The sequence below is a fragment of the Vicugna pacos genome, chromosome 13 (genome assembly GCF_048564905.1).
Source record: "Vicugna pacos chromosome 13, VicPac4, whole genome shotgun sequence".
In the NCBI taxonomy this organism is placed as follows: Eukaryota; Metazoa; Chordata; class Mammalia; order Artiodactyla; family Camelidae; genus Vicugna; species Vicugna pacos.
The window spans coordinates 44,623,246-44,649,248 of record NC_132999.1 but is presented as its reverse complement, the minus strand read 5'-3'; the positions used below and the strand labels follow the sequence as shown (position 1 = coordinate 44,649,248).

Genomic DNA, 26,003 nt, shown 5'->3' with positions numbered 1-26,003 from the left:
AGCAACCCTAGGCTGGGTGAGGGGCCCAGAAGCTGCTATACACTATTCTTCTCTCCTGATATGGTCCAGCTCACAGACAGGTCCCATCCAGACACCCTTATTCAGACATTTTATTTGAATTTACAACAGTGATGCTTGAGATGCCTTATGGAGAATTACTCCACCCTCTCTGAAGAACCAGGCTGTGCCATCCACCCTACTTCTGATGTTAACACACAGCTGCCTTAGGCACCTAGCAGGATCAAGGGAAATTCCAGGAGCCCTGGGGCAGATCCTGTCCCACTCCCCACCTCCTCCCCAAGCCTCAGGGTTGGCAGGCACTGGGGAAAGCTGCCAACCACTTGGTAGACCACTAGGTTCTCTGTTTTCCCTTCCCTTTCCTTTTCAAATCCCACAGTTTCCTGTTGGGGAGAGGCTGTAATTAGCCCAGTTCAGGCACGAGATCCCAGCCAGAGGCACCACTGCTGGGATAACTCTAGGAAAACGGGGAACCAATATTTTTCCAATTAGGAGGATTGTGGCATAAACTTTTTCTGAGTTGTTATATTGAAACCAGATTTCTCAAGTCAGCTGCCAGGGAAAGAAGGCAGAGCTGAGCTCCCTGTGTTGCCTAGCCCTCATCACTGCCTGGGAGGCCAGCCTCTCACTGTGGCCAGACAGGATGATCCTGGATTCTGGGGAGGCTGAGCTGCCCCTTACTGAGGTCCTGTACCAAACTCTTGCTTCAGTGTCCTGAGAGATGGGTAAATGGGTGATGGAGGGAGCAAATTAAGGAGACAGCAGATGACTCAGGATGAGAGACGGGAGGAAGATGCTGGGCTGGCTAGCTGATGTTCCCCCCTTTCAGCGATTTACAGGAGATGGACCCCAGCTTGGTCATGAAGTTGGTTTGCTTCCACTGTGCGATGCAATCCTCAGAAATTTTAAAGTCAGTCTGGACAAGATAAACCAAAAAAAGTGATTATAGTGATGATGGCAAGACGGCAAGAAAACAAAGACTCTGGTACTACTAAAAGAGTAAAGTGACTCAATTTCTCTAAGAGCAGTTTGTGAAAAGCTTTCATGTCAAGGTATTCCTCTCTTTTGCCTAAGGTAAGTTCATTTTAGGGATTTAGTTTAAGAAAATAATTAGAAATAAGTACAAAGAACTAGGTACCAGGACATCCATCGTAGCATTCTAATAGTGAAAAATGGAGAACAACCCCAATGTCAAATCAGGTTTTGGTTAAATTTGATAGTCATGATACAATACTGTATTATAAGATCCACCCTTTCAATATTTAAGAAGATGGGGAAATTTTTGAGGCATAAAGTTAAATTTTTAAAAAAGCAGAATAAATATATGGTATGACTTAAACTGTAAATATAGTATCACTATGCATAGAAAAAGTCTAGAAGGAAATAATCACTAATGACATTTTTCAGTATCACTAGGTGGCAGGACTATGGATATTTTATTTTCTTTGTTTTCCCCTACATTTTAGACATTTCTACCATGAAAATTTATTTTATAGCTTATTTTTATAGCTATAAAACTATTTTTATAGAAATATAACAAAACTTATTTTTATAGAAAAAAATTAGGGAATCAATAAACCAGTGTGGAAAACTAGGAGAGGGAATAGACACAGCCATTTGCCATTTGCAGGAGGATGGACAGAGGTAGACACCACTCTAAATGCCCCCCCCGGAAACACTTTGTCTAAATGAGGAAACAAGGTATTAACTAGAAAAAGTCACACATGTAGTGGTGATTCCACAAGGACAGTGAATCTCTGCTGCCTTATTCATTGATGTAGCTAGGACAGTGCCGGACATTTATGTTAGGGATTCCATGTTTGCTGAATGAATGAATGAATTCGAGGCAGGTCATGCAAGTCAGTGCCCCTCAGGGCAGAGAGAATGAGTGGGCAGGAGGGACCCTGGGAGGGCTCTGAGCCAGGCCTCATCACTTATGGTGACCCTGGGTGGCCTTCGCAGGTATCCTGTGAGGTAAAATGGGGATAATCTATCACAGACTGAAGATCTAATGAGGAAACCTCAAGTCCTTCACACAGTGCCTCACATCATCTGTCAGTGCTCAGTATGTGTGAGGGCCCTCAAGCTCCTTAGGTGCCTCAGTCAGAAAGGTCTGGAATGAAGAAGGAAGAGAGGGGCTTTGATGCAGGAAGGCCCGGCTGGGAAAAGGGCAGATTCTGTAAGAACAGTCTGGGGACACAGTCCAGGTGGCCTGGGTAAGAGGGAAAAAGCGAGTTTTTTACCTGCAACTTCTCAAAGACTTTCTTCTTGGGCTTAAGCTCTTCATCTGGTTGACCCTTCTCATAGCCCTCCACGAATACTCGCTCCCCGGGAGCAGAGCCTGCAGGAGGGTCCAGAGGCTCAACCTGGCGGCTCACCCCTTCTCTGGGAAGACACACAGGACAAGAAAAGAGTGAGGCTATGGAAGGCCTCCAGCTGCTGTGGAGGCCAAAGCATTGGAGCCTTTACCTCGGGGCCCCCACGGGATTTAGGGCACCCCCAGTGCCAGACCCCAGCAGTCTCTCACTGCTGTACTACGTACGTCTTTGGATATCACCAGCACTGGGTTAACTGGGACTAAACTGAAATCCTATGTCAGGAGAGATTCCAAAATCTGGGCTTTTAGGGGAGGAAGTATGACTTAACAGCCAATCAGAACTGGCCTTGAATCCCGGCTCCACCTCTTACTAGTAGTGAGATGTGAGTATGCACACAGCTTTAACTCATCAATTTCTGTTTTTAATAAAGTTATCCTGAGGTGAATTGCTTCCTCCATGGTACTTGCACAACAAATACTTCCTCCATGCCTCATCTTTCAGGTAGTGTTCTCAGGGCCCCCACCTGGCCTGTGGAGTGGCCGTGGGCTAACTCCCTGCTCTTCTTGGCTTTCCCAGGTCCTGTGCCCCGCCCAAGCCCTCACTCACAGAGAAGCACACAGGAGCATGCCTTGGGACTCGACTCCTCTCATCTTCTGGGGCTTCAGATTGCACAGCACCACCACCAGCCTGTCGTGCAGTTCCTCCTGGGGCACAAACTGCACCAGGCCGCTCACCACCGTCCGTGGCTCAGCTTCCCCAACATCAATCTTCTCCACGTACAGGCTGTCGGCATCTGGGTGCTGCCGGCAAGAGATGTCAGTCCTGGAGAGTCTCATAATGGAATGGATCATGGGGCTGGTGAACCCTGTGACTCCAGAAAGGGGACGCCTATGCCCCACAGAGGCTCAGGAGGAACCCTCAGAAGTTAATTCTCCAGGTCCCAGACAGTAGACATGAGGAGGCCCTGAAGAGGCAGATCTGAGTAACAGGAGCCTAATTACTTGTGTTAGAGGCAGAAGGAATCTCTAGCAGAGACAATGGCCTGAACTGCCTGGGTGGCTATCATTAGGTAATGTGTTGCCTTAGGTCAAACTCAATCCCGGGCGGACTGGAGGATTGGGGAGGACAGCTGCTGGTTTAACCACCTGAAACAAGAGCATGAGCAGCTATTTCAAAGTAGTTTGGTGGGTGGTCTATATGGTGAAAAGCAAATCAATACTGGGAGAAAGAAACCCACACCAATGGTCCAGGCCACTGGTTGCATAATCTTCTGTCTCTGGGAAAAAGGAAGGCCTTCTCCCTTCACCATTTTCCGGGGCAGGGAGAAGGAAGGACCAAGGGGCTGATTCAAGATAAGGCCTGCAGCTAGTCCAGACAAGCTGGGAGAGACCAGGTGAGTCCATCAGACTGGACTGGACAGATAAACAAGTTCCCTCTGACTAACATCCCCTCCCAACTCTGAGTTCCTGGCTCTGTTTGGTTGCATAAGGTCCAGAGACAGCAAAGGGAAAAAAAGCCTGACACCTGAAATTAGATGCCCGAGTTCTGACTTGCAATATGACCTCAGGGATGTTACTTCCCATCCCGGGCTAGGTTTCCTCCAGATGGAAACAGACAAACCTGACCTCTGTCTGCCTCTCTAGGATGTGGTGAAAAATGAATACCTTGTCCACACTGATGATTTTCCCCACACGGATATCCAGCCGGGATGGGATGACCTCCTCTGGTTCTGAATTCTTGGGAGGGCCTTTGGCAACGGACTCTGGGAATGAGAAGAATCCAAGTGCTCAGAACTCTCCTCCTTCCCACGACAGGTCAGCTGCTGATCCCACCAAATGAGGATACTTAGTGCGGAATCCCCAGAATCTACCTACTGAATTACACGTCCTTTAAAACAGAGCCGGCAGCCTTTGAGGAGCAACAGGCCAGATTTCACCTCTCTCCCTCGTGTGTCGAGCTGGAGGAGGGGAGGGGCCGGCAGGAGCTATGCTGCCATTCCTGCATTCCGCTTGTATGTACTGAGTCTTTTCTGGGAGGGCCACACAAAACCATCAATGTTAACACCTCAGCATCATGGATACAGGGATAGCCAACTAAGAACCAGTCAGGAGCATGTGGAAGGTAACTGGGCAAATCTAGAGCTGAGCTTCCCTAAGAAGCTGGGCAGTCCCGGCCCGAGCAGCTGCGTGACCCTCTTGGTCTAACCCAACTGGTCTCCTTAACTGAAAGGGTGCATTTTGTGACAGGATCAGGGACATGGCTCAGGCCAGCGCTCAGCAGTGTTGGTAGAGCAGGATGTAATCACTTCATAGGACCAACCAAACCAAAATCAGGAAGACTGGAGTTCCATTCCAGGAGTCAACAGGGCGTGACATTCCTGCACTGTAGACCCCCTGGCTTCTTGGGCCTCAGCTGAAGACAGAGCCTTTTCTGAGACCCACCGACAGGCTGTCTACCCTGATGATGTCAACCCCTCCCTGGCCTTTCCCCTCCCCAGCTGGCCTTACTCTGCTTCGAAGGGTCTGGGTAGGCAGCGCTGGACAGTTTCTTTAGTGCAGGGTTATTAAACTTTTCCCGGATGGGATCCAGCAACTTGTTCAGGGCGACTTCCACAGAATTCTTTAGGTCTCCAGGGTGTACAACCTGCAAGGGTACAAGGCCAGGTGAGACAAGGGACTTGAAAGGCCCACAGGACACCTGAATCCAAGAATAATGCATGTATAGGAATGGAGGGTGTTTTCCTGGCAGAGTCTTACTTGATCCTCTGGACAACCTTGTGAAGCTGGTAGAGCAGAGAAAGCTCTATGGTATCTAACTTGTCTGAGACCCAGGGCTTTGGACCCTGAATTCCATACTAACTTGAGGGGTTTTAGAGGCTGAATGCATTTATTAGTCAAACTCTTCTAGTCCCTCCATTTATGCCCAGAGTAGTGGCATAAACCAGTGCTGTCCACAGGCAGAGGAGCGTTCACAGGGGCAACCCAGAGGTGGGAGACAGCCTGAGGGAGAGCAGATGGGCAAGAAGACAGAACAAGGGCTCTCTAGACCACCTGGGGTCAGCGTCCCAGCCAGCTGGGTGACCCCGAACCACGCACTTCACCCCTCTGAGCTGTGGATTCTTCACTTAAAAAATGAAAATAATGCCACCCATGTCTCCTAGAGCCGGAATGAGAATTAAATCACATAATGTGGGTGAACGTGGTGAGTAGTGAGTGCCAGTACATGGTAGGAGTCCAGTAAGTCCGTTTTCCCTCTCGTGTCCGGTGACTAGCACTTTTCCACCCTAAAGCTGGCCTGAAAGGAAATTCTAGATATTCTGAGGGGGTATCCCTTAGGCATGAATGCCTGTAATAAAACAATGCCCACATTTTTGTTTCTGATGCTACTCCTTCATTTCCTTGGGAATGTTTAATTAATTAAAATTTTTAACAGACCCTTGTAAACTGATTGACTTAATAGATTGCAGCAGCAAGGGAGCTGCTCTGCCACGTACAAAACCCCAGGGAATGTTTCATTTTTTTTTAAACTTTTTTTTATTGAGTTATAGTCATTTTGTTTCATTTTTAAAAACAGTAAAATGTTAGACCTGTTCTGTCCAATATGGTAGCCACAAGCCTCAGTGTGGATATCTAAACATAAATTAAAGTTCAGTTCCTCAGTTGCGCTGGTTACGCTATGAGGTTCAACAGCCACACGTGGCCAGTGGCGGCTGTGTCAGTGCGGACAGAACCCGTCCACCGTCACAGGAGGTGCTGCTGCTGAACGCTGCTCAGGCTCTTTCTCCAGAGCATTTCTTCTATGCCTTCTCATCATTCCCACCAAGGACTGTTCACAAAGCTGAGGAATGGAGTGTGGGTTCTGTGACCTGCCTCAGACTGCAGATGGAAGGCTTTCAGAGAATGGCTGTCAAATATCCAAAATATGGGCCTTAAGGGCCCTCAGACCTCAGAGGTCACTGAGTCCTTTCCTTGGATTTGATGCTCAGACCCTCACACAACATTGTCTCTATCCTCTGGCCTCTGCCCAAACACCTCAGTGATGGGGACACAAGGGCAGGTAAGACAGCTCTGTCCATCACCACACTGCAGTCATTGGAAAGTTCTAAGCCTAATTCAACCTCCTGGTGGTCCCCACCTGTGGTCCTGGTTTAGCCCTCTGGTGCCACAGGAAGAAAGCCAACTCCTCTCCCAGGAGAGCCCTTTGTGCATTTAAGGACGGCTGAACACAGCCTTGCTTCCCAGCTAAACATGCCTGGTTCTTTCAGCTGTGCTTTTGTAACATGGTTTGCAATCTGTTTCCTCTCATGGCATCTTTCCTTTCCCCACCAACACACCTCAGACTGTCAAATTAACCTCATAAAACTGAAGTCCAGGGCTGAACGCACAACCCTGAAGGCACTCGGAACAATGGAGAACTGAGCGGACGGTCAGCTCTCTGGTTCTGGACTCTACATTTCTGATGACTTAGGCCAAGACCTCGTTGCCATTTCTGACAGCCCTGTCACATTGCTGATTCAGCCCAGATTCAGAGTCAGTCATGACCCCCCATGTTATTCCCCACATATACTGTCAGCACTCTTTCCCTCTATGACCTGGCCCTGCCTATCTGCCCCACGGTGCCCCGCCTCACCTTGTAGACACCAGTCAGACCAAACCACTTGTGATTCCTTATGCATCACGCTGTTCCACCTTATCACGTTTGTGCACAACGTATTCCTTCACAGATTTCCTTGTGAACACCTACCTCATCCTCAAGTGAAACAGAGTCTGGATGTTGTCCCCTCCACAAAGCTTTCCCAGACAGCCAGTTAGTCACTTCCTCCTGCTCTACTTCTGGACCATGTATACATCTTTACTGTACAGTAAGCAGTAAATGATGTTTGTTTACATGTCTGCCTCTCCTTCTGGACTACGAGCTTCATGAGGATGGCATCCTCTTTGTAATGCCAGCCCCTAGCATGGTACCTAACACATGGGCACCTAGTAAATCTTTCATTAAACTGTTTGTCGAAATGAATACTATCCTCTATTTGGTCCTTTTATAGTTATGTCTCTTTTCTGAACCTTGATTTTGCATCTGTCCCTGAAATGCTTCAGCTTGCTGGGTTTTGTCCTTTGTTCCAGGTTAAGTCCTTTCGAAAATGATGAAGACACCAGCATATTAGCTTTATGCCACTTGCTAATCCAATCCGTGGACTACCTGAACCCTCATCTAACAAAATTTAACAAAATCTGTAGCCTCGAGAGCATCATGACAGAGCCCTGTGGCACAGAACCAGAAACCTGGTTAGGCCACCACAGAGAGGTTTGTCAGTATGAGCACAGTGGGGATTACTCCTCTGGTATTACCTCATCAGCAAAGTCCTTTTCCAGGTCCAAGTAAGCTGTGTAGGTTTTGTTTCCACCCCATTTTTCATCTCGAAGGATCACAAACTCTGTAAGAAAAAGGATCGATGCCAACAAACTCACTGATAATGGCAAGTCAGCATCCCTGGCCCAAATGTCTGGGTATTTGTAGTTTCTGCCACATATTCTGAACTTCATCATACGGTACTTTATTGTTTTTAAGTTGGATGAGTGGCAATGTTGTACACCCAGCTAGCATCCAAGCTCAAAGGGAAGGACTGTGTCTTACATCCCTTTTGGATTCCCCTGGTCTGACAATGTCTGCCTGCCCCCTTCATATCTACCACCCATGCTGACACCCAACTTAGAATCTAACCTGGTAACAAACACACAGACAGCTCAACGTTATCTCCATTTCAATCACACGTTATGAGAAATCAGAGCGGAGAAATCAGGAAAGCCACCCCCTGGAGCAAGCCTCTGTGATAAACCACAAGCATGATCATGGCACTGGTTTTGCTATTTCAGCCTGGCCTCCAAGGAAAAAATGGAGAGTGCCTCACCAGACTTGAGGGGGAAGAGGACGTGCTTGATGAAGGACAGAACGCCATTGTTCTCCACGTTCCCTGGCTCACAGAAGGCCTTCTTCAGTTTTTTCTTCACATCCTCTTTCCGATCAAGGAGATCAATCTTGGACTCCTAGAAGCCAAGGAGGAAAAGAGGACCTCTTGTGGTTGAAAATGAAAACATGCTCAACTAATTTGTGTGTTTTAATTTTTTTGAACAAAGATTTAAACATTAACTTTAACAAAAGCAGAATTAATCAGAGTGAGGAACCACTCACAATACTGCCACCCAACAAATAAAAATATTTTAATTTTGGGGGGTGGGGGTTATAGCTCAGGTGTAGAGCACATGCTTGGCATGCACAAGGTCCTGGGTTCAATCCCCAATGCCTCCGTTAAGGGGGAAAATAAGATGGAAAAGGCATTAAATTTGTACAATAAAATATTTTTTTTAATTAAAAGGAGAAATTTTTTTTTTCTGTTCTTCCCAGGCCTTGTTGCAGCATATGGAATTGTTACAAATTTGTAGCTGGAGAATAAATGCCCTTTATGTTTTCACTTGAGACTATGTCATAAGTACTTCTGAGTGGCTACGCAGTCTTCATATGTAATTTTCATGCTATTTTATATTCCCAATTATTAGTGACACCATAATTTATTTAGCAATTTCTAAACTGTTAGATTATGAGCTGATTTTTACAAATTATACACAATGCTATGATGAACATCTTTGCAGAGATTCCTTTGCCTTCTCTAGGATTATTTCTTTAAGCTATCAAAAACTGCTAGGCCCCAAACGGTCTTCTAACAGGCGTACACCAAGTGACACTGCCACCAGCAACATGTGAGGATACCTATTCCACAACAAACACCAACACCAGGTAGTATGTATTATTTAGAGCCGTTTTTCCTTTTTAGGGTAACAGGCTTTGTTTCTTATTTTAGAGTGACTGAGCTCACGCTCATTTTTGTGTTCAGTGGTTACCAAGCTCTGGTCCACATGTGACTGGTGTGAATCACCTGGGGTGCTTTAAAAAAACATAAATTACTGGGCTCCACCCAAACCTAATGCATCAGAATTTCCTGGGGTTGGGCCAGGCATTTGTATTTTAAAAAGTGATGCTGATGCAGCCACGTCTGGGAACTGCTGCTAGCACTGGTTTCCAGGATGAAGATATGGTGAATGTTACCAAATAGGATGAGTGATAACACCTTATCAGAGAAGCAACTGACAAGTGGAGCATTTTAATGAAAGAAAAAGGAATGAGTTTATTCCTTTAAAAAGTTTCTATGCTTATATTTACCAGTTTCTAGTCAAAGATCTAGAAATCAGACTTAAGAGAGCTCAATGAGAGCCCAAAAAAGAATCCAATGAGAATCAACTACGAGGATTTGAAAAAAAAATAGATTCCTGAGTTGTTTCCCAGAGCCACGTTACCAGCATCTCTAAGGACAGGGTCTAATCAACTCTCTCTCTCTTTTAAAAGTTCCCCAGGTGATTCTGAAGATCAGCCATGTATGGGAACCCAGCATTTAACATTTTTTTACATCTTTGGGTTCCACTAATTCCTTTATCTGTGATCAAAACAGAGGTGTACTTTCCCTGAGCAGAGGAAACATCACCCTAAGCATCAAGATGCTAACTGGCGAAACGCAATCACAGCCTTCTCACTAACAAGGCTGAATTTTATCACAGTTATATGAGTGAAGACATTACTTTTGCTTGTGTTTTTTACCAGTAGCAGTAAAAGTATTAAAATTGATTGCTTTCTATCAGGACTGCTTCCTGGGTCCTTCAATATTCAAGAACCACTGGAATTAACTGGGTAACTTAAGATTCCTTATGGCTCAAATATTTGAGAATTCTAGTTAGCCAAGTTACTGTTCTTTCTAGTCTTCAATTTCTTCATCTCTCGCTAAAGATTTCCCAACTCAAGTCAGAGTTGGCAACCTACCTCTTCTGAAGAGCTCATTTTGCTGCCAGTTAGTCCTGGAACCATAGGATTCATCAGATGGACCCGTTTTGAGTAGCCAAGTGCAGGGAGGTACTGAGGGGTTAGAAAGAAACACAAAAAAACAGGTATTAGTGTAAATCCTCCTCGGTGCCCCAATCTCATCTAACTTAGCCAGCCACTGAATAGTTTGATATATTCCTTCCAATCTTTTCTCCACTGAATATATAACTTTTCAATGGTAATCATAATATAAACAAAGCTTTTTTCTCCTACTGTTTTTTTTTTATTAGTATTACATTGTGAGGTTACTGGATTCACCCAACCACCATAAACAATTCTAAAAGATGGAAGTACAGTGTAGGGCTACAAATCTTAAGAGAAGGGAAGTTGGGTGACCCCACACCACCCTAGCTTGCTCCCTGATGGCATTTTTTTCAAACTGAGTACTGAGAAAAAGAGACCAAGCAGAGAGCAGCAGTCTGACTAAGCAGAGGAGACAGAGACTGGAGTTCAGGGCTGCCAGGAGGCCAGGATTTGAGAAGCGTTCTAGAGAGAAGGGAGCCCCCTCTAAAAATCTAAGTCAACATTCTCCATTGAGTGCTTGACTGACTCACAGCTGTGTGTGCATTCAGAGACATCAGGAAGCCCAGCAGAAAACAAGCTCTGGGAGGCTGGAGACCTGAGCAGAGGTGTGAGGAGAGGCTGCACAGTGCTGGGGAGACAGAGGTTGAAATTTAGATCCAATCAAAGCAGAGAAGGCTTTGTGAGCACCCTGAGATTTCAGTTTGAGACCCTAGAAAGGCCACAACCTGAGAACAAGGTCCACATCATAGGAATTAAGGCACATTGAAATAGATCTGTTCTAACAAAGTCCAAAACCAATCCCTGACAGGATCAAGGTGATAAGTCAGTAATTTAACAGCCTACAGAAGACATAGCACTCTGTAAGCACAATCCAGAGTCTCTACAGCACATCTACAATGTCTCTGATACAATAAAAAAGTACTAGAAATGGAAAGTAGAAAAAAAGTGACTGATAGTTCGGAGGAAACAGTAAGTAAAAGCAGACACACAAACAATCCAGATATTGGAATAAGCAGATCAGGACGTCAAAATAATAACGATTGGTGCACTAAAGGAAATAGAGGAAAAGACGGAAAAAAGGGAGAAAAGATGGAGAACTGTAAAAGAGAATTAAGAATCTATAAGAAAGAATCAAATGGAAGTTCTAAAATGGCACAGCGTGATGCTGGGTGGCTTTAACAGAAGACACGATTAATGAACATGAAGAAAAGTCAATAGATAATATCCAAACTAAAGCACAAAGGGAACAAAGGAAGGAAAAGAACAGAACAGGCCCTGAGACACATGGGACGTGATTAAGAGGTCTCATCTATGTAAAATTAGCATCTCAGGAGAGGAGAGAGAGAAAGGACAGAAGACATTTTTTTTCCTTTTCATTCTTTAAAAAAATTTTTTTTAAATTGAAGTGTAGTTGATTTACAATGTTAGTTTCAGGTGTACAGCAAAGTGATTCAGTTATACATATACATACGTATATATTTTTTCTTTTCAGATTCTTTTCCATTATATGTTATCATAAGAAATTGAATATAGTTCCCTGTGCTATGCAGTAGGTCCTTGTTGTTTTGTTTATCTATTTTATATATAGTAATGTGTGTCTGTTAATCTCCAACCCCTAATTTATCCCTCCCTGTCCTTTCCCCTTTGGTAACCAATTTGTTTTCTACGTCCTTGAGTCTGTTTTTGGTTTGTAAATAGAATTTGTATCATTTTTTTTTCAATTCTATATATAAGTGATATCATATTTGTCTTTCTCTCTCTGACTTACTTCACTCAATATGATCATCTCTAGGAGGGCAGAAGAAATATTTAAAGGAAATAAGGGGACAGTTAAAGAGGAAAATTTACAAAATTTGATGAAAACATTGACCCACAGACTTAAGCTCAGCAAAATCCAAGCAGGATAAATAAAAACACTGTAGCCAAATTGCTGAAAATCAAAGACAGAGAAAACCTTAAAAGCAGCCAGAGAAGGGGAGGGTATAGCTCAGTGGTAGAGCGTGTGCTTAGCATATGGGAGGTCCTGGGTTCAATTCCTGGTACCTCTGTTTAAAAAAAAAAAAAAAAAAGCAGCCAGAGAAAAGATATATTATCTGCCAAGGAGAAACAAACGATACTTACAGGTGACTTTTCGATGGAAACTATAAAAGCCAGAGACAACAGGACAACTCCTTAAAGTGCAAAAGAAAAATAACTGCAAACCTAGAATTTTATAGCCAGCAAAAGCAAAAGAAAGTTCTCGGACAAAAGAGCTGAAAGGACTCATTACCATGAGACCTGCAATGTAATCCCAAAATACAAGAGGGTCTTTTGGCTGAAGGAAAATGATCCCAAATGGAAGCACAGAGGCACAGAACAGCAGGAAGGAGTCAAGAGCATCAGAAAGGGTAAATATACATGAAAATTGACTGTTTAAAAAACCATTATAGTCAAGTCTTTGGGATTTAAAATATACGTAAAAGTAAAAGTAAAATATATTACTATAGCACAAAGGGCAAGAGGGTATGAAGTGGGGTAAATCTGTTGTACGTTCTTGCATCTTTGGGAAGTTGTAAAAATATCTAACAAACTTTACTAAATTACAGAGATAGATGTTGTAATCTCTAGTGCAGGGCTGGGCAAAACTTTCTTGAAAGGGTCATGTAATAAATACTGTAGGCTTTGTGGGCCACATGTGATCTCTATTGCATATTCTTCATTTGTTTCAAAGCCCTTAAAAAATATGAAAACCATTCTTAGAGCTTTTGAGTCATATAAAAACTGGCCATAGGCCATATCTCTGCTAGAATAATAAAAGAAGGCTCAATTAAAAAATTAATAGAGGAGATAAAATGGAAAAATGAGAAATACTTAAGTAATTAAAAAAACCCCTTGCTTAGTAAACATTTCCCCATTCATTAAATATATCCAACAACCATTTAAAAATATTATATAATATTCCATTCTGAGAATTTATCACCATGGATTTAACCAATCCTTTGCCACTGGATATAAGATTATTTCTAGATTTGCTTTAAATTGATAACATGATAAATATTTTTATACATAATTCAAGTTGTACTTTTAAAATTATTCCTTGAGGACACATTTGTATAATTATTAGGGCAAAGGGTAGAAATATTTCAGAGTCGTCAAATCACCCCCTAGGAATTTACATTTCCAACAGCAGTGTTTTTTCCACACTCTTGCCAATATGAGGTTTTGAAAAGCCTTCAAAAATACCAACCACTTCTCAATAGCCCTTTTCAACTTACTTGAGTTCTTCCCCAGGGAAGAACTAGCATGGGCTTGTGCTGATTTCCTCCTTTTAAACCTGTTAAGCCTCATCTCAGAGATGAGTGGTTATGGAAGATCCAGAGCAATATGGACCACATGCTCTGGGAAAGAACAATGGTTCTGACTGGTGGTTCCTTTCCCTGGAAACTGAGCTGTTAGGAAAGAAGCAAATACAGGTCTGGGGGCAGCTTCCTAGTGGCAGCAAGAGCCCAGGCTTTTGAGTCAGACAGATCTCAGTGCTAATTCCTGCTTAGTCATTAACGGTGACAACCTTCTTATTCTCTCTATCCTCAGTTTTCTCATCTGCAAAACAAAGAGAAAAATACCTACCACACAATATGATTGCTGGGACCAGCACATTTGAGAGACTTTAACTCATACCCCTGAGGCTCAAAAGAGGAAAAGAGAGGAAAGAGAACACTAACCTTCTCTGCAAAGGTGAAAATCTTTCTCTGATCAACGCCTCCAAATTGAGCATCTACTTTCAAATACTCTTCATCCAAGGCCTGTGGAAAGAAACACATGAGCATAAATTCCTACTGTATTTCCTCTGTATGCGTCTGAGAAATCAGATACTTTTGAAAACCATTAGGTTTTTCAGAAGGAAGCAAATAAGCAGCATTCAGCCTCAAGAGCCAGATACACATTTGCTGAGTGCCTGCAAGGAACAGTCCTCCACATGGATGTCACGGGGTAAAATAAGCAGCGTCTCCACCCTCAGGAAGCTCAGAATCCAGAGGGAAGGAGGGAAAGAAATACTATAGTCATGTCAAAGGTACCCAGTGAACAAGGCAGCCTGTGACTAGTGTCAGGTAACTGGCACAAGAAGCAAGTGCTATGAGAGGGCAGGAAAAACAGGGAAGACTGAACTATCACTGATACTAACTGATTATCACTCACTACATGCCAGGCCTAGTGCCAGCCCTGTGGATGCAGAGATGAATCAGACCCAGATTCTTCAAGGAGTCAATCACCCAGTTGAGGAGAGAGACCCGTACCAGGGCATTTCAATACAGGGTGCCAAGAGCTAACCTGCATGCTCACTTATGGAAGATGCTAACATGAAGAAAGAAATGGTTATTTCTATCTGGTCAGACAGGTGGCAGTGAAGGCTTCCGAGAATCAGATTATGGGCTGAGCTTGGTTTTGAAGAATATACAGATGTTTTTCACCATGCAGAGGAAACAGAATGTAAGAAGGCACAGAAGTGTTAAGTGTTTAGGGAAATTATAAGTGATTCATTCTGCAAAAGCACAAATCTCAAGGGATGTGGGAGATGGTGCGTGATAAGGTTAGAAAAGTTGGTGAGGACCCTGAATGGCATGTGAGAATACCTAGCATCATCCTGGCCAGTGAATGATTTGAAGAACGGAAGGAAGAAACATGTCCCGCACGGCAGAAAAATCACACTAGTAAGAGAGTAGAGCGTGGAGTGGTGGCCTATGGGCTGAAGACAAAGAGAACAGCTAAGAGGCTGCGGTGAGAGTACAGGTGAGAAATAATGATGAACCAAGTTAGTGGGGATGTAGAGCAAGAATGGGGGGAGGGTATAGCTCAAGCAGCAGAGCACATGCTTAGCATGCACAAGGTCCTGGGTTTAATCCCCAGCACTACCCCTAAAATTAAATAAATAAATGAACCTAATTATACCCCTCCCCCCAAAAACCTAAATAAATAAATTACTCTTTAAAAAAATGAATTTAACAGATTTTTAAGAAGTAGAATTGATAAAATTCAGTGCCCGATTGGCTAGAGGGGAAGAAAAAGGTGAATAAGCAGTTAGAATCTAGAACAGCACTGTCCAATAGAAGTTTCTGTGAGGATGAAGATATTTTCTATCTCTGCTGTCTGACAGGTTAGCCACTGGCCACACGTGGCTTGTGAGCAACTTGAAACACAGCCAATGAGACAGAAGAATTAAAAATTTTAATGATTACTTTCAACAGCCACATAGGACTATGACTAGGGGCTACCATAGTGGGCAGTGCAGACCTAGAATGTCTGACCAAGGGCAGGCTTGATTTTCTTACATCATTCAAGAAATATACAAAGGAAAAACTAGGTCTATTGACATTTTTTATCCTACCTTCCCTGAGCTAATAACCAGTATTAACAGCTTGGTTTGAATTTTTCCACACTCTCTCCATGCTCATACAAATACACACACACAAGAAGTACGATGTGTTTGTTTTGCTTAATGGAAAATAGGATCATGCCTAAAATTGACTTTTACCCATCACTCTGAAATTAACGTTCTTCAATTAAGGGATTACGATTAACATGAAGAAGATGTGTGAGATGAGCAGTGTTTTTAAAGAAAAATTTTTGGGCGGGGGGTAGTAATTAGATTTATTGATTGATTGATTGATTGATTGATTGATTTTAAAATAGAGGTGGTGGGGATTGAACCCAGGACCTTGTTCATGCTAAGCAAATGCTCTACCACTGAGCTATACCATCCCCCTAGCAGTGTTTTAAAGGACAGACAGGTAGGCGAAGACTTACAGCTGAAGAAGTCAAACAGTGGTCCAGGGAGTCTGGGGAGAGGGGTGTGGGGAAGGAAGACAGGCCGACAGCATGATGAAGGAGCAGCCCGTATGTCAGTCTAACTGGGGCTGAGAGACAGGTTTGCGACCAGTAGTGAGAAACAGTGCAGAAAAAGTCACTGGGCAACTCCATCCCTCCTATGTTACCTGCAGCCCCGGGTACAGCAGGCCACTCAGCAGCGGGTGCTCCACCTGCTTTACCACCTCAGCTCCAGCCTTCTTGGCATCGTGCTGTGTGACCACGGAGGAGAGGCGATACACATCTAGTGTGTACTCTCTGAGGGGGAAACAAGAGCGGACAGCTGTAAGGCTGGGCCCAGGCCTCAGTCTAATCCTAAAGCGCGTTATTACTTCACTCTCCCAGTCTTAAGACATTCAAAAAGAACACTGCCTGGTAGTTTCTAACATGTGAGTGGTCCACCCTCTCATTGAAAATACTACTTTATTTTTATTTTTCCTTTCTTAAGATGGCTTTAATTAATCTATTTCTTTGCTTATCTCTTGAAATACAGCTTCTGTGCCATTCCCCTCCATTCTCTTCTGGAATGCCTATTAAATAAACAGCAGAATTTCTCAATGTATCTTTAATGTCTTTTGTTTTTTTTTTAAACGTAAACACATGTAAGGAATAAAGAACAATATTAAGAATAGAGTAGCCACCACTCAGTTTAAGAAAAGGGACCTAATTACTTCTGATGCTCCCATGCAACCCTCCACGACCCTATCCCACTTCCTCCTTCTCCAGAGTAACCACGAGCCTGAACTTCTGTGTTTCTTTCTAGTTTTATACTATGTTGTATCTCTAAACAATGTGTTATAAATATTCTTACATGTGTATCCTGGTATACATGTGCAAGTTCCTTTATATATGCTCAGGAGTAGAATTTCTGATCATAGGAGATTTGCACCTTGAACTTCAGTTCAACATAACATCAAACTATTTTCCAAAGTGGGTTTTTAAAATCAGTTTTATTACTTAATATTGTTATTATTTTAAATTTTGCCAATTTGGCAAGCATGAGTGGTTTCTTACTGCAGTTTTAATCTACATTTAAAAAAATAATAACCAAGGAGGGTAAGCATTTTTCCATAAACGAACTAGTCATTTGGTTTCTTCTGTGAAATGCCTGTTTAAGTTTTTCCTACTGGACTGATTCATTTTTTTGACAATTGCTTTTGTAGTTTTTGACATATAATACTGGGCATTATCTCTTTGCCAGTTATACGTGTTATAAATATCTTCACCCAGTTGGTGGCTTGTCTTTTTACTTTATCTTACTTTCGATGTACCGAAGGTCTTAATTTTAACGAAGTTGAATTCATCAGTCTTTTCCTGTGATTTGTGCTTTTGGCGTATCTTGTTTAATTTTCCCTGACCTGCGATCATAAGACCGTCTTATATATTGGCTTTTAAATGTTTTATAGTTTGGCCTTTACAATTAAATCTTTAATCCACTTGCATAAAGAGATCATTTTTTTCCCTATGTGGATAACCAACTGTCTCTGCATTACTTTTTCTTAAAAAGTTTATTCTTTCTCTGCTGACCTGCAATGCCAGCCCTGTCATAAATCAAGCTTCCATTATCTGTGAGGATCTATTTCTGAACTTTCTATTCTGTTCCAGTGGTTAATCCTCTTTCCCCATGCTATATTAATGGCATAAGACTTGGTATCCAGAACACTTAAGGAACTCCTAAAAAAAAAAAAAAAGTTAAAAAATGGGCCAAAACACTTGCATAGACACTTGATTGACAGAAGAGGAAACACAGATGGCCAAGAAAAACATGAAAATAATTTTTTTTGATAGATATTTTCAGGTAGTTTACTTCTACACTCGAATGGCAGTTTGGGTGGGTAAAGGTTTTTAGGCTGGAAATTCTTTTCCTTCAGAATTTTAAAGGCTTTGCTTCGTTTTTTGGCTTTCAATGTTCCTTTGGAGAAATGCAAAACCATTCCAATTCCTGACATTTTGTATATGACTTCTTTTGTTCCTTTGGAAGTATGGATAATACTTTCTTTTTGTCCCTAGTGCTTTGAACTTCCAAGAGAATGCACTTTAACGTGGGTTTATTTTCATTCATTGTATTAGGCACTCAATGGACCCTTTCAATCTGGAAACTCATGTCCTTTAGTTGTCCTTACATTTGTATTTCATTGATGATTCCTTCCCTAGTACTTTGTTCTCTTTTCTGGAACACTTATTACTCAAATATTAGACCTCCTGGCCTAGTATTCTAGTTTTTACCTTTTTCTTTCTTTCTTTTTTTTCTTCCCCATTGTGAGCTGTGAGGCCACAAAAACCGAAGTTCAACCACACACAATTCAATGAGGCCCTCATGGTACATGCAGTCTTCAGTGTTCTATTTATCATATTTTACAGATTCTAGGACATATTTTAAAAAAAACATTTAGCGTCTCTGAAATCTAGACGGCTCTTTTAAATAAAGGCATGTTATAGATTAATTAGCAGTGTTTTTAAAGACATCTTCGATCAACTGAAATACAAATTTCTTTGTATTCCTACTTTCACTTCGTTTCTGGCCACTGAGTATTCTTGACTAATTTATCAGTTGATTTACCTGAGGCACTTAGGAAGCTTAAAAAATATTTTATCCAGCATTTTTAAAATGCTTTTCAGCAGGAAGTTCGGTCAGAGTATCTAGTCTGTCAGATTGCTGGAAACAAAAGTCCTTAACCACATCTCAACCACTTACAGTTTTTTTTGTCCATCTCTCTGGGCTGCATTTTAGGTGAATTTCTTAGTACACGCATACCTCGTTTTATTGCACTTTACAGACACTGTTTGCTACAAATTGAAGATTTATGGCAACTTTGCATTGAGCAAGTCTATTGGCACAATTTTTCTAACCGCATTTGTTCATTTTGTGTGTCTGTGTCACATTTTGGTAATTATCTCAATATTTCAAACTTTTTCATTATTATATTTATTATTATAACATTATTATAATATAGTAATCTATGATCAGTGATCTTTCGTGTTACAGGCATACCTTGGGGATATTGTGGGTTCAGTTCCAGACAACCGCAAGTAAGTAAATATCACAATAGAGTGAGTCACACGAGTTTTTTGGTTTCCCAGGGCATGTACAAGTTATATTTATACTGTACTGCAGTCTATTAAATTTACAACAGCATTATGTCTAAAAAAAGTATATACATTAATTTAAAATACTTGATTGCTAAAAAAAAGCTAACCATCATCTGAGCCTTCGGCAAATTGTAATTTTTTGCAATAGTATCATCAATAGGGGTCTGCTAGCTTCAGATTTCATGAGGTTTAAGGAAAGAAGCCGTCTCCATAATATAAAAGTACAAGATGAAGAAGCAAGTGCTGTTGTAGAAGCTGCAGCAAGTCATCCAGAAGATTTAGTTAAGATAATTCATGAAGGTGGTGGCTACACTAAACACCAGATTTTCAGTGGAGATGAAACTGCCTTCTATTGGAAGAAGATGCCATCTGGGACTTTCATAGCTAGAGAGTGCCTGGCTTCAAAGCTTCAAGGACAGGCTAACTCTCTTGTTATGGGCAAATACAGCTCGTAACTTTAAGTTGAAGCCAGTGCTCATTCACCACTCCAAAAATCCTAGGGCCCTTGAGAATTATGCTAAATTGTGGGGAGGGTATAGCTCAGTGATAGACTGTGTGCTTAGCATGCACAAGGTCCTGGGTTCAATCCCCAGTACTTCCTTTAATAAATAAATAAACAAACAAATCTAATTCCTGCCCCCCCAAAACAAAGTGGGGGAAAAAAAAGAATTAGGCTAAATCTACTTTGCCTGTGCTCTATAAATGGAACAACAAAGCTGGGATGACAGCACATCTGTTTATAACATGGTTTACCGAATATTTTAAACCCATTATTGAGACTTACTGCTCAGAAAAAAAGATTCTTTTCAAAACATTACTGCTCATTGACAATGCACCTGGTCACCCAAGAGCTCTGATGGAAATGTACAATGAAATTAATGTTGTTTTCATGCCTGCTAACACAATATCCACTCTGCAGCCCATGGATCAAAGAGTAATTTCGACTTTCAAGTCTCATTATTTATGAAATACATTTTGTAAGACTAGAGCTGCCTTAGATAGTTATTCCTCTGATGGATCTGGGAAAAGTAAATTGAAAACTTTCTGGAAAGGATTCACCATTCGAGATGCCATTAAAAACATTTGTGATTCATGAGAAGGGGTCAAAATACCAACATTAATAGGCGTTTGGAAGAAATCGCTCCCAACCCTCACAGATGACTTTGAGAGGCTCAACATTTCAGCGCAGGAAGCAACTGCACATGTGGTGGAAATAGCAGGAGAACTAGAATTAGAAATGGAGCCCGAACTGCTGCAATCTCATGATAAAACTTCAGTGGATGAAGAGTTTCTTTTTATGGATGAGCAAAGAAGACGGTTTCTTAGATGGAAACCACTCCTCGTGAAGATGCTGTGAAGATTATTGAAATGACAACAAAGGATTTAGAATATTACATAAACTTAGTTGATAAAGTAGTGGCAGGGTTTGAGACGACTGACTCCAGTTCTGAAGGAAGTTCTACTGCGGGTAAAATGCCATCAAAAGGCATTGCAAGCTGCAGAGAAATCGCTTGTGAAAGAGTCAATTGATGTAGCAAACTTCGTTGTTGTCTTATTTTAAGAAACTGCCACGGCCACCCCAGCCTTCAGCAACCACCATCCTGATCAGTCGGCAGCTGTGAAAATCCAGGCAAGATCCTCCACCAGCAAAAAGATTATGACTTGCTGAAGGCTCAGATGATTAGCATTTTTAATAACAAAGTATTCTTAAATTAAAGCATGTACATTTTTTCTTTAGACACAATGCTATTGTACACTTAACAGACTACAGTATAGTGTAAACATAACTTTTATACACACTGGGGAATCAAAATATTTGTGTGACTCACTTTACTATGACATTTGCTTTATTGAGGTGGTCTAGAACTGAACCCACAATATCTCTGAGGTATATACTTTATTTAAAACTCTCAGTGTTTAACAGTAGGAAAATTATGTTAGATGAAGTAAAAAGAGAAATCAGCTTGTAAGGGAGAGATCTGGGTTCACATCATGGCACTTCTACTTACTAGCTGCACAAACTTGGGAGAGTTAGATCTGAAACTATTTCCTTATCTGTGAAATAGGCTAAAACAATATTTACCTTAAAAGTTGTTCTAAGGGTTTAAATGCAAAAGTCATCATTAGGGTGATACATGGCTTATCTGTCAGGTTAAAAATTTTTTTAAATGTGGAAACTGAGGCAGCAGAGGGGAATTACTTAGGAAATTGTAGGCTAAAAGACTAAGACACAAAATTTTATATAGCTAACATTACAAATATGAATAAAATTGATGATAAGAAGCAGTAAAAATTGTGGGGGAGGTAAGAAATATTTCAGATATTTTTCTTTCACATTTCTTTTATCATTATTTGCTGAGGTTGGAGGGAGAATGGGAGGTTGAGCAGTTCACCACTCTTCCATATATATGCTCTGAGGTTTGCATGGCCAAAGACTTTGCTATGGTTACACTCACATTTCCAGCAAATAAAATAGTACCTAGGCATTTACTAGTCAGTAGACTTTTGATGGATGAATTAAAAGGACAAAGGGTATAAATTTTTTAATGGTTCTTAACAGGTAGAGCCCAATAGCTTCTAACCCAGATTTGAATACCCAGGCCAGTAATTAGCTACCCATGAGGCGGGCGGATGATCAAGCACTTACTTGCTGAGCTGGTAATCAGTGCCTTTGATGAACTTGAGCTTCTCCAGGGGCACACCAATGCTCTCCAGCATTGCCTTGATCACATTCTCATAGTAGCTGGTTCGGAGTTCTAAAAGTTCCCACGGGGCTTTCATGTTATCCAGATATGCGTGAAGGTCCGCAAACAGAACCGTTACCTGGTCATACGAGATAAGGGGCCACCAAAATGTGAATTTGTCCAAGTACCTCCAAACAAGTGGGACAACTCTAGTAAAGTTTCTCTTTTGGCCCTTCCGCAAGGCAACTGCTTGGTTTATAATGTTAGTTCTTACCTCACATCCTGCTTTCAGGAAGTCCGCGATCTTAGACATGGGCACGAAGTAAGCCACGTGTGGCTTGCCTGTGGTTGCTGTCCCCCAGTAAACTTTAAGCTCCCGCTCCTTCAGTATCTCCTTCAGCTTCTCTTCCCCGAGAACCTCCTGTTGTGGAAGCAGAAGAGCTGGTTTAATGCCGGTGCCCCACCTTGCTCATCCTTTACCCTGTGACAAGGAAAACAAAGGTAGGCATCACTGAGGGTCCAGGCTCAGAGCCAGCAGGGAGGTCCGGCCAGGCTCTCAGTGCTAAGTGAGAGCCAACCTAAGCCGGTGCTATTGCTAGTACCATTCCAGGGGAATGACACTGACATTAGGGCAATGGACCCTAATGGAACCATGTCCCCAACCGCATCTTCCTCTCCAGCTATCTCTAAATCACACTCTCTCCTTTCATGGCCAACTTCTTGAAAGGTGTCTCTTCTTCTGGTCTCCATTCCTTATTTCCCATTCTAGTTTGAACTCCATACAGCAGCACACCACTGAAAATGCTCTTGCTAAGATGGCCTCCATGTTGCTAAATTCAATGAATACTTTTTAGTCTTTGCTCCCCTCTGAAACAATCTCCTCTTTTGTTCTCCTGTATTTTACATCTTAGTTTTCCTCCTACTTCTCTGGTTGTTCGGTCTAAGATTTCTTTGCAGCTGTTTTCCTTCCTAATCATTAAATACTAACAATCTTTGGGGTCCTATCTCTTCTCTTCTTATTCTCTGTTCTCCCTAACTGATCTTCTGTGCTCAGTTACTACTTATGATCTAGTAACTACCAAATCTCCTGCTCATACCCATATATAAAACAAGTACTTTTTATCAACCCAGTTAATTCAAACTTGACATGTTCAAAATTAAACTGATACTTTCATCTTCCTATCTCACTCCCAACCATCTTTTTCAATTATAGTTTCACACCTAGTGAAGTACATGGTACTATCATTCACTGAGTTGCATAAGTTACTCTGAAACAGCTCTTAAGTCCTCCTACTTCTCTCTACCTCTACACCAACTAGTCTTGGCCACCATTCTATTACACTAAGATTACTACTGTTAATAGCCTCTTAACAGGTCTCCCATATCTACTCTTGTCCCATGTCCCAAAAGAAAGCCGGAGAGGTCTTTAAAATCCAAACATATTTAAATACTTTAGTAGTTTCCTTTTGCCCTAAGACAGTATTAGAAAAATCCTAATAGGCCAGTATGCTGCTGCTAAGATTTTAGTGTTTCTTCAAGTAATGGTTTGGGGAGGCTGCTGGAAGCCATGAAAGACAAAAATTGTTTTGCTGATCTGAATCATCACCTATTAGCAGGACTCGTTAGAATTCTGTTTCAAGCCAGCTGGAGACTAATCCTGCATCCTTTGAGCCTCTGACTATTTGGACACTTGGAGACTTTTCATTACCCAAGGAAAGGTCTTATCACTTACCTTTTAAGACCTAAGTAAGTCAATGCCCCTAGCTTTGTGTGTCATTTGTCCCCAGCCACCACTGTTTTATGGAGAGAGGCTAGGAAACAAAGGATCTAAGGGCAAGCATGCAAGAATCTCTGGTTAAGATCAAGTTATGAGTGAAAATACCCCAAATGTCCATCAACTGACAAACAGAGAAACAAAATATGGTATATCCTTATAATGGAATATTATTCAGCCATAATAAGGAACACAGTTCTGATAAGTGCAACAACATGGATAAAATCCGAAAAAATTATACCAAGTGAAAGAAGCCAGACACAAAAGGCCATGTATAATATGATTCCATTTATATAAAATACCCAGAATATGCAAATTTGAGACAGGAAGCAGATTAGTGTTTCCCTAGGGCTAGGGGGAAAGGAGGAATGGGCAGTGATTGCTAAGGGGTATGGGTTATTTTTGATGATGAAAATGTTCCAGAATTAAATAATGGTGATAATTGCACAATGGTACAACTACACCAAAACCCACTGAATCGCACACTTCAAAAGAGTAGATTTTATAGGATGTGAATTGTATCTCATAAAAAGAGAAAAACAAGCTGTGGCCCAATCCATGTGTCACTGCTCTTAGAATACCCCCCAGTTTTAAACATAGCCTACAAAGCCCTCATGACCTGGTCCCTGCCTCCTAAACAAACACATAAAATATATAGTATGTCAGATGGTGATAAGTTCCACGGAGACACAACGAAGGCAGAGTAAGGGATGGGACAGTTCTGGGGGCAGGGGTTTGTTATTTAAATAAAGCGGTCAGGAAAGGCCTTTCTGATAAGAGAACAATAGAGGCCTGAAAGAGGCAAGGGAATGAGCAATATAAATACTTATTAAATCTTGATCTTCATTTTGCTTCCTCTACTCCAGCCAAGTTAACCTTCTCTCTGAACCTCAGGGTTCTTTCTCCCTTCTGGGTCTTGATCTACCTGACATGTTTTTACCCCTGACTATTCCGGTTAACTTCTACTCCTGCAGTTCTGGGAAACAGCAGGAACATATGTAGAGTGAAGAGGTGATCTGCATCCTTTTGGGCGCAGTTTAGAGGTCACTTCCTCAGCCTTCCCTGACACTCCCCCTCAGCCCTCTCCTTTCAAGAAAGATCTCCACGTAAAGTACCTTCCAGCACTTGTTTCGACTGTAATTAAGTGTTTGGGTTATGGCTCATTTTAAACGTTTGATTTCCTCCAGACAAGCTCCGGGAGGGCATGGCCCTGACGTGTCCCCAGCCCCCAGCACCGCGTCTGGCACATAATAGGGTAGGTAGGGTGGGAGCCCTGGATTCAAATCCTGGCTTGACACAAGTAACTACACACAGGTGAGCCCACTGTGATTTCTGTGGTATCCAGATAATCGCATCTGTACTGACTGACCAGCAGTGAGGACTACAATCTCTCAGAGATGCCTCGGTGCGGAGTCCCCGACCCCACACACTTACGACCCCGTAGCGGGGCTCAGGATCACTGAACCTTGGGCCCCTGTCCCCAATGGCTCACTTCCAACCCCGAGGTCCGACCTGCAGGTTCCGGGTGATAAGGTGCAGCTTCTCTTCAGGGCTCAGAGCGTCCCCCATGGCTCTGTCGCCCCCGACTCCCTCGCTCAGCACGGCACCCCCTTCCCTTTCTCGGTCACCGTAGCCGCCGCCGCCGCCGCCTGCCCGGAACTGTCACGCGGGGCAGGTTAGGTTGCATCAGCTGAGCTCGTCGCTCGGCTTGCTCGGCCTGGACCCTCCTCCTCCTACCAGAGGCCAGAAAAGAGTCAGGAGCAGCGGAGAGTGGAGCGGGTCGATGAGATGAAAAGGGGTGGAGCCAGTAGGTGGGGTAGGCGGTGCGGAGGGCGGGGTTGTGGCGCCTGCGTGGGGCGCAGCCCTCCGAGAGGCGGGGCGGCTTCCTGCCAATCACTGCCTGTTTGCCCTCCCCCTGGCGATTGCCCGGCTGCCTCGGGGTGGAGAAAGTCGGGGAGGGGGCTCTAAAATGGCGCAGGGGGCGGAGTGAGGCGCAGCTGTTCACCTAAGCTTCGGCCCGGCTTCTGGAGGTGAATAGCCGGAGGGACGAGGGGGTCGGCGTTCCTCGGCTGGGAAGGGCATGGGGCCGCCTGTTGCTTTTCCAGAGGGTCGCGCACGCCGTTGGCCCCGCTGAGGGGTTGAGAGGCCCTCGCCCTGCTGGGAGAAGGGCTCCTTTTCGTTACTGAGGTGATGGCGGCGGGAGGGGGGAGTGTCTCTGCCCCCACCTCCACGTCGGCAGGCGATAGATGCTCCTCACCTTGCCGAGGCAAAGGGAGGCGGTCTGGTTACCTGAAAGAGGGGAGCGACGTTAGTGCTCCTAGCCCAGTG

General features: G+C 42.9%; 3 protein-coding genes across 5 annotated transcripts in view; 2 read left to right on the top strand and 1 right to left on the bottom strand.

Annotated features, from left to right (window-relative positions):
* Positions 1-3,044, top strand: part of NHSL3 (NHS like 3) — a 30,406-nt gene extending 27,362 nt beyond the window's left edge. Inside the window, exon 8 of the transcript XR_012079332.1 lies at positions 2,913-3,044. The gene's annotated coding sequence lies outside the window, so the exon portion shown is untranslated. The remainder of the gene's footprint in view (positions 1-2,912) is intronic.
* On the bottom strand, positions 93-26,003 carry YARS1 (tyrosyl-tRNA synthetase 1). 2 transcript variants are annotated; one of them, XM_006196942.4, is made up of 13 exons: positions 25,188-26,003; positions 22,176-22,322; positions 21,865-22,040; positions 16,256-16,385; positions 13,988-14,068; positions 10,203-10,295; positions 8,245-8,380; positions 7,685-7,770; positions 4,844-4,979; positions 4,001-4,098; positions 2,943-3,136; positions 2,262-2,403; positions 93-934 (listed from the first exon to the last, which is right to left on the bottom strand). In XM_006196942.4, exons 1-13 carry the CDS (start codon positions 25,242-25,244, stop codon positions 824-826), a joined length of 1,587 nt encoding a protein of 528 aa, XP_006197004.1. In that variant the 5' UTR covers positions 25,245-26,003; the 3' UTR covers positions 93-823. The 2 variants fall into 2 exon arrangements, with proteins under 2 accessions (XP_006197004.1, XP_031539823.1); XM_031683963.2 differs by having other exon boundaries at positions 22,176-22,382; positions 25,188-25,434.
* S100PBP (S100P binding protein) overlaps positions 25,583-26,003 on the top strand; it is a 30,757-nt gene continuing 30,336 nt past the window's right edge. For both annotated transcript variants that reach the window (XM_015240967.3, XM_015240960.3), the window contains exon 1: positions 25,583-25,705. The gene's annotated coding sequence lies outside the window, so the exon portion shown is untranslated. The remainder of the gene's footprint in view (positions 25,706-26,003) is intronic.

What these genes read in the sequence shown, in the direction of transcription:
- YARS1 (XM_006196942.4), bottom strand. Translation starts at nt 25,244, where the DNA reads ATGGGGGACGCTCTGAGCCCTGAAGAGAAGCTGCACCTTATCACCCGG. An exon ending in TCCTGAAAGCAGGATGTGAG is followed by an intron (nt 22,041 to 22,175) that starts GTAAGAACTAAC and finishes TCGTATGACCAG; the next exon opens with GTAACGGTTCTGTTTGCGGA. An exon ending in AAAAGGACTTTGCTGATGAG is followed by an intron (nt 4,980 to 7,684) that starts GTAATACCAGAG and finishes GTACCCTTGCAG; the next exon opens with GTTGTACACCCTGGAGACCT.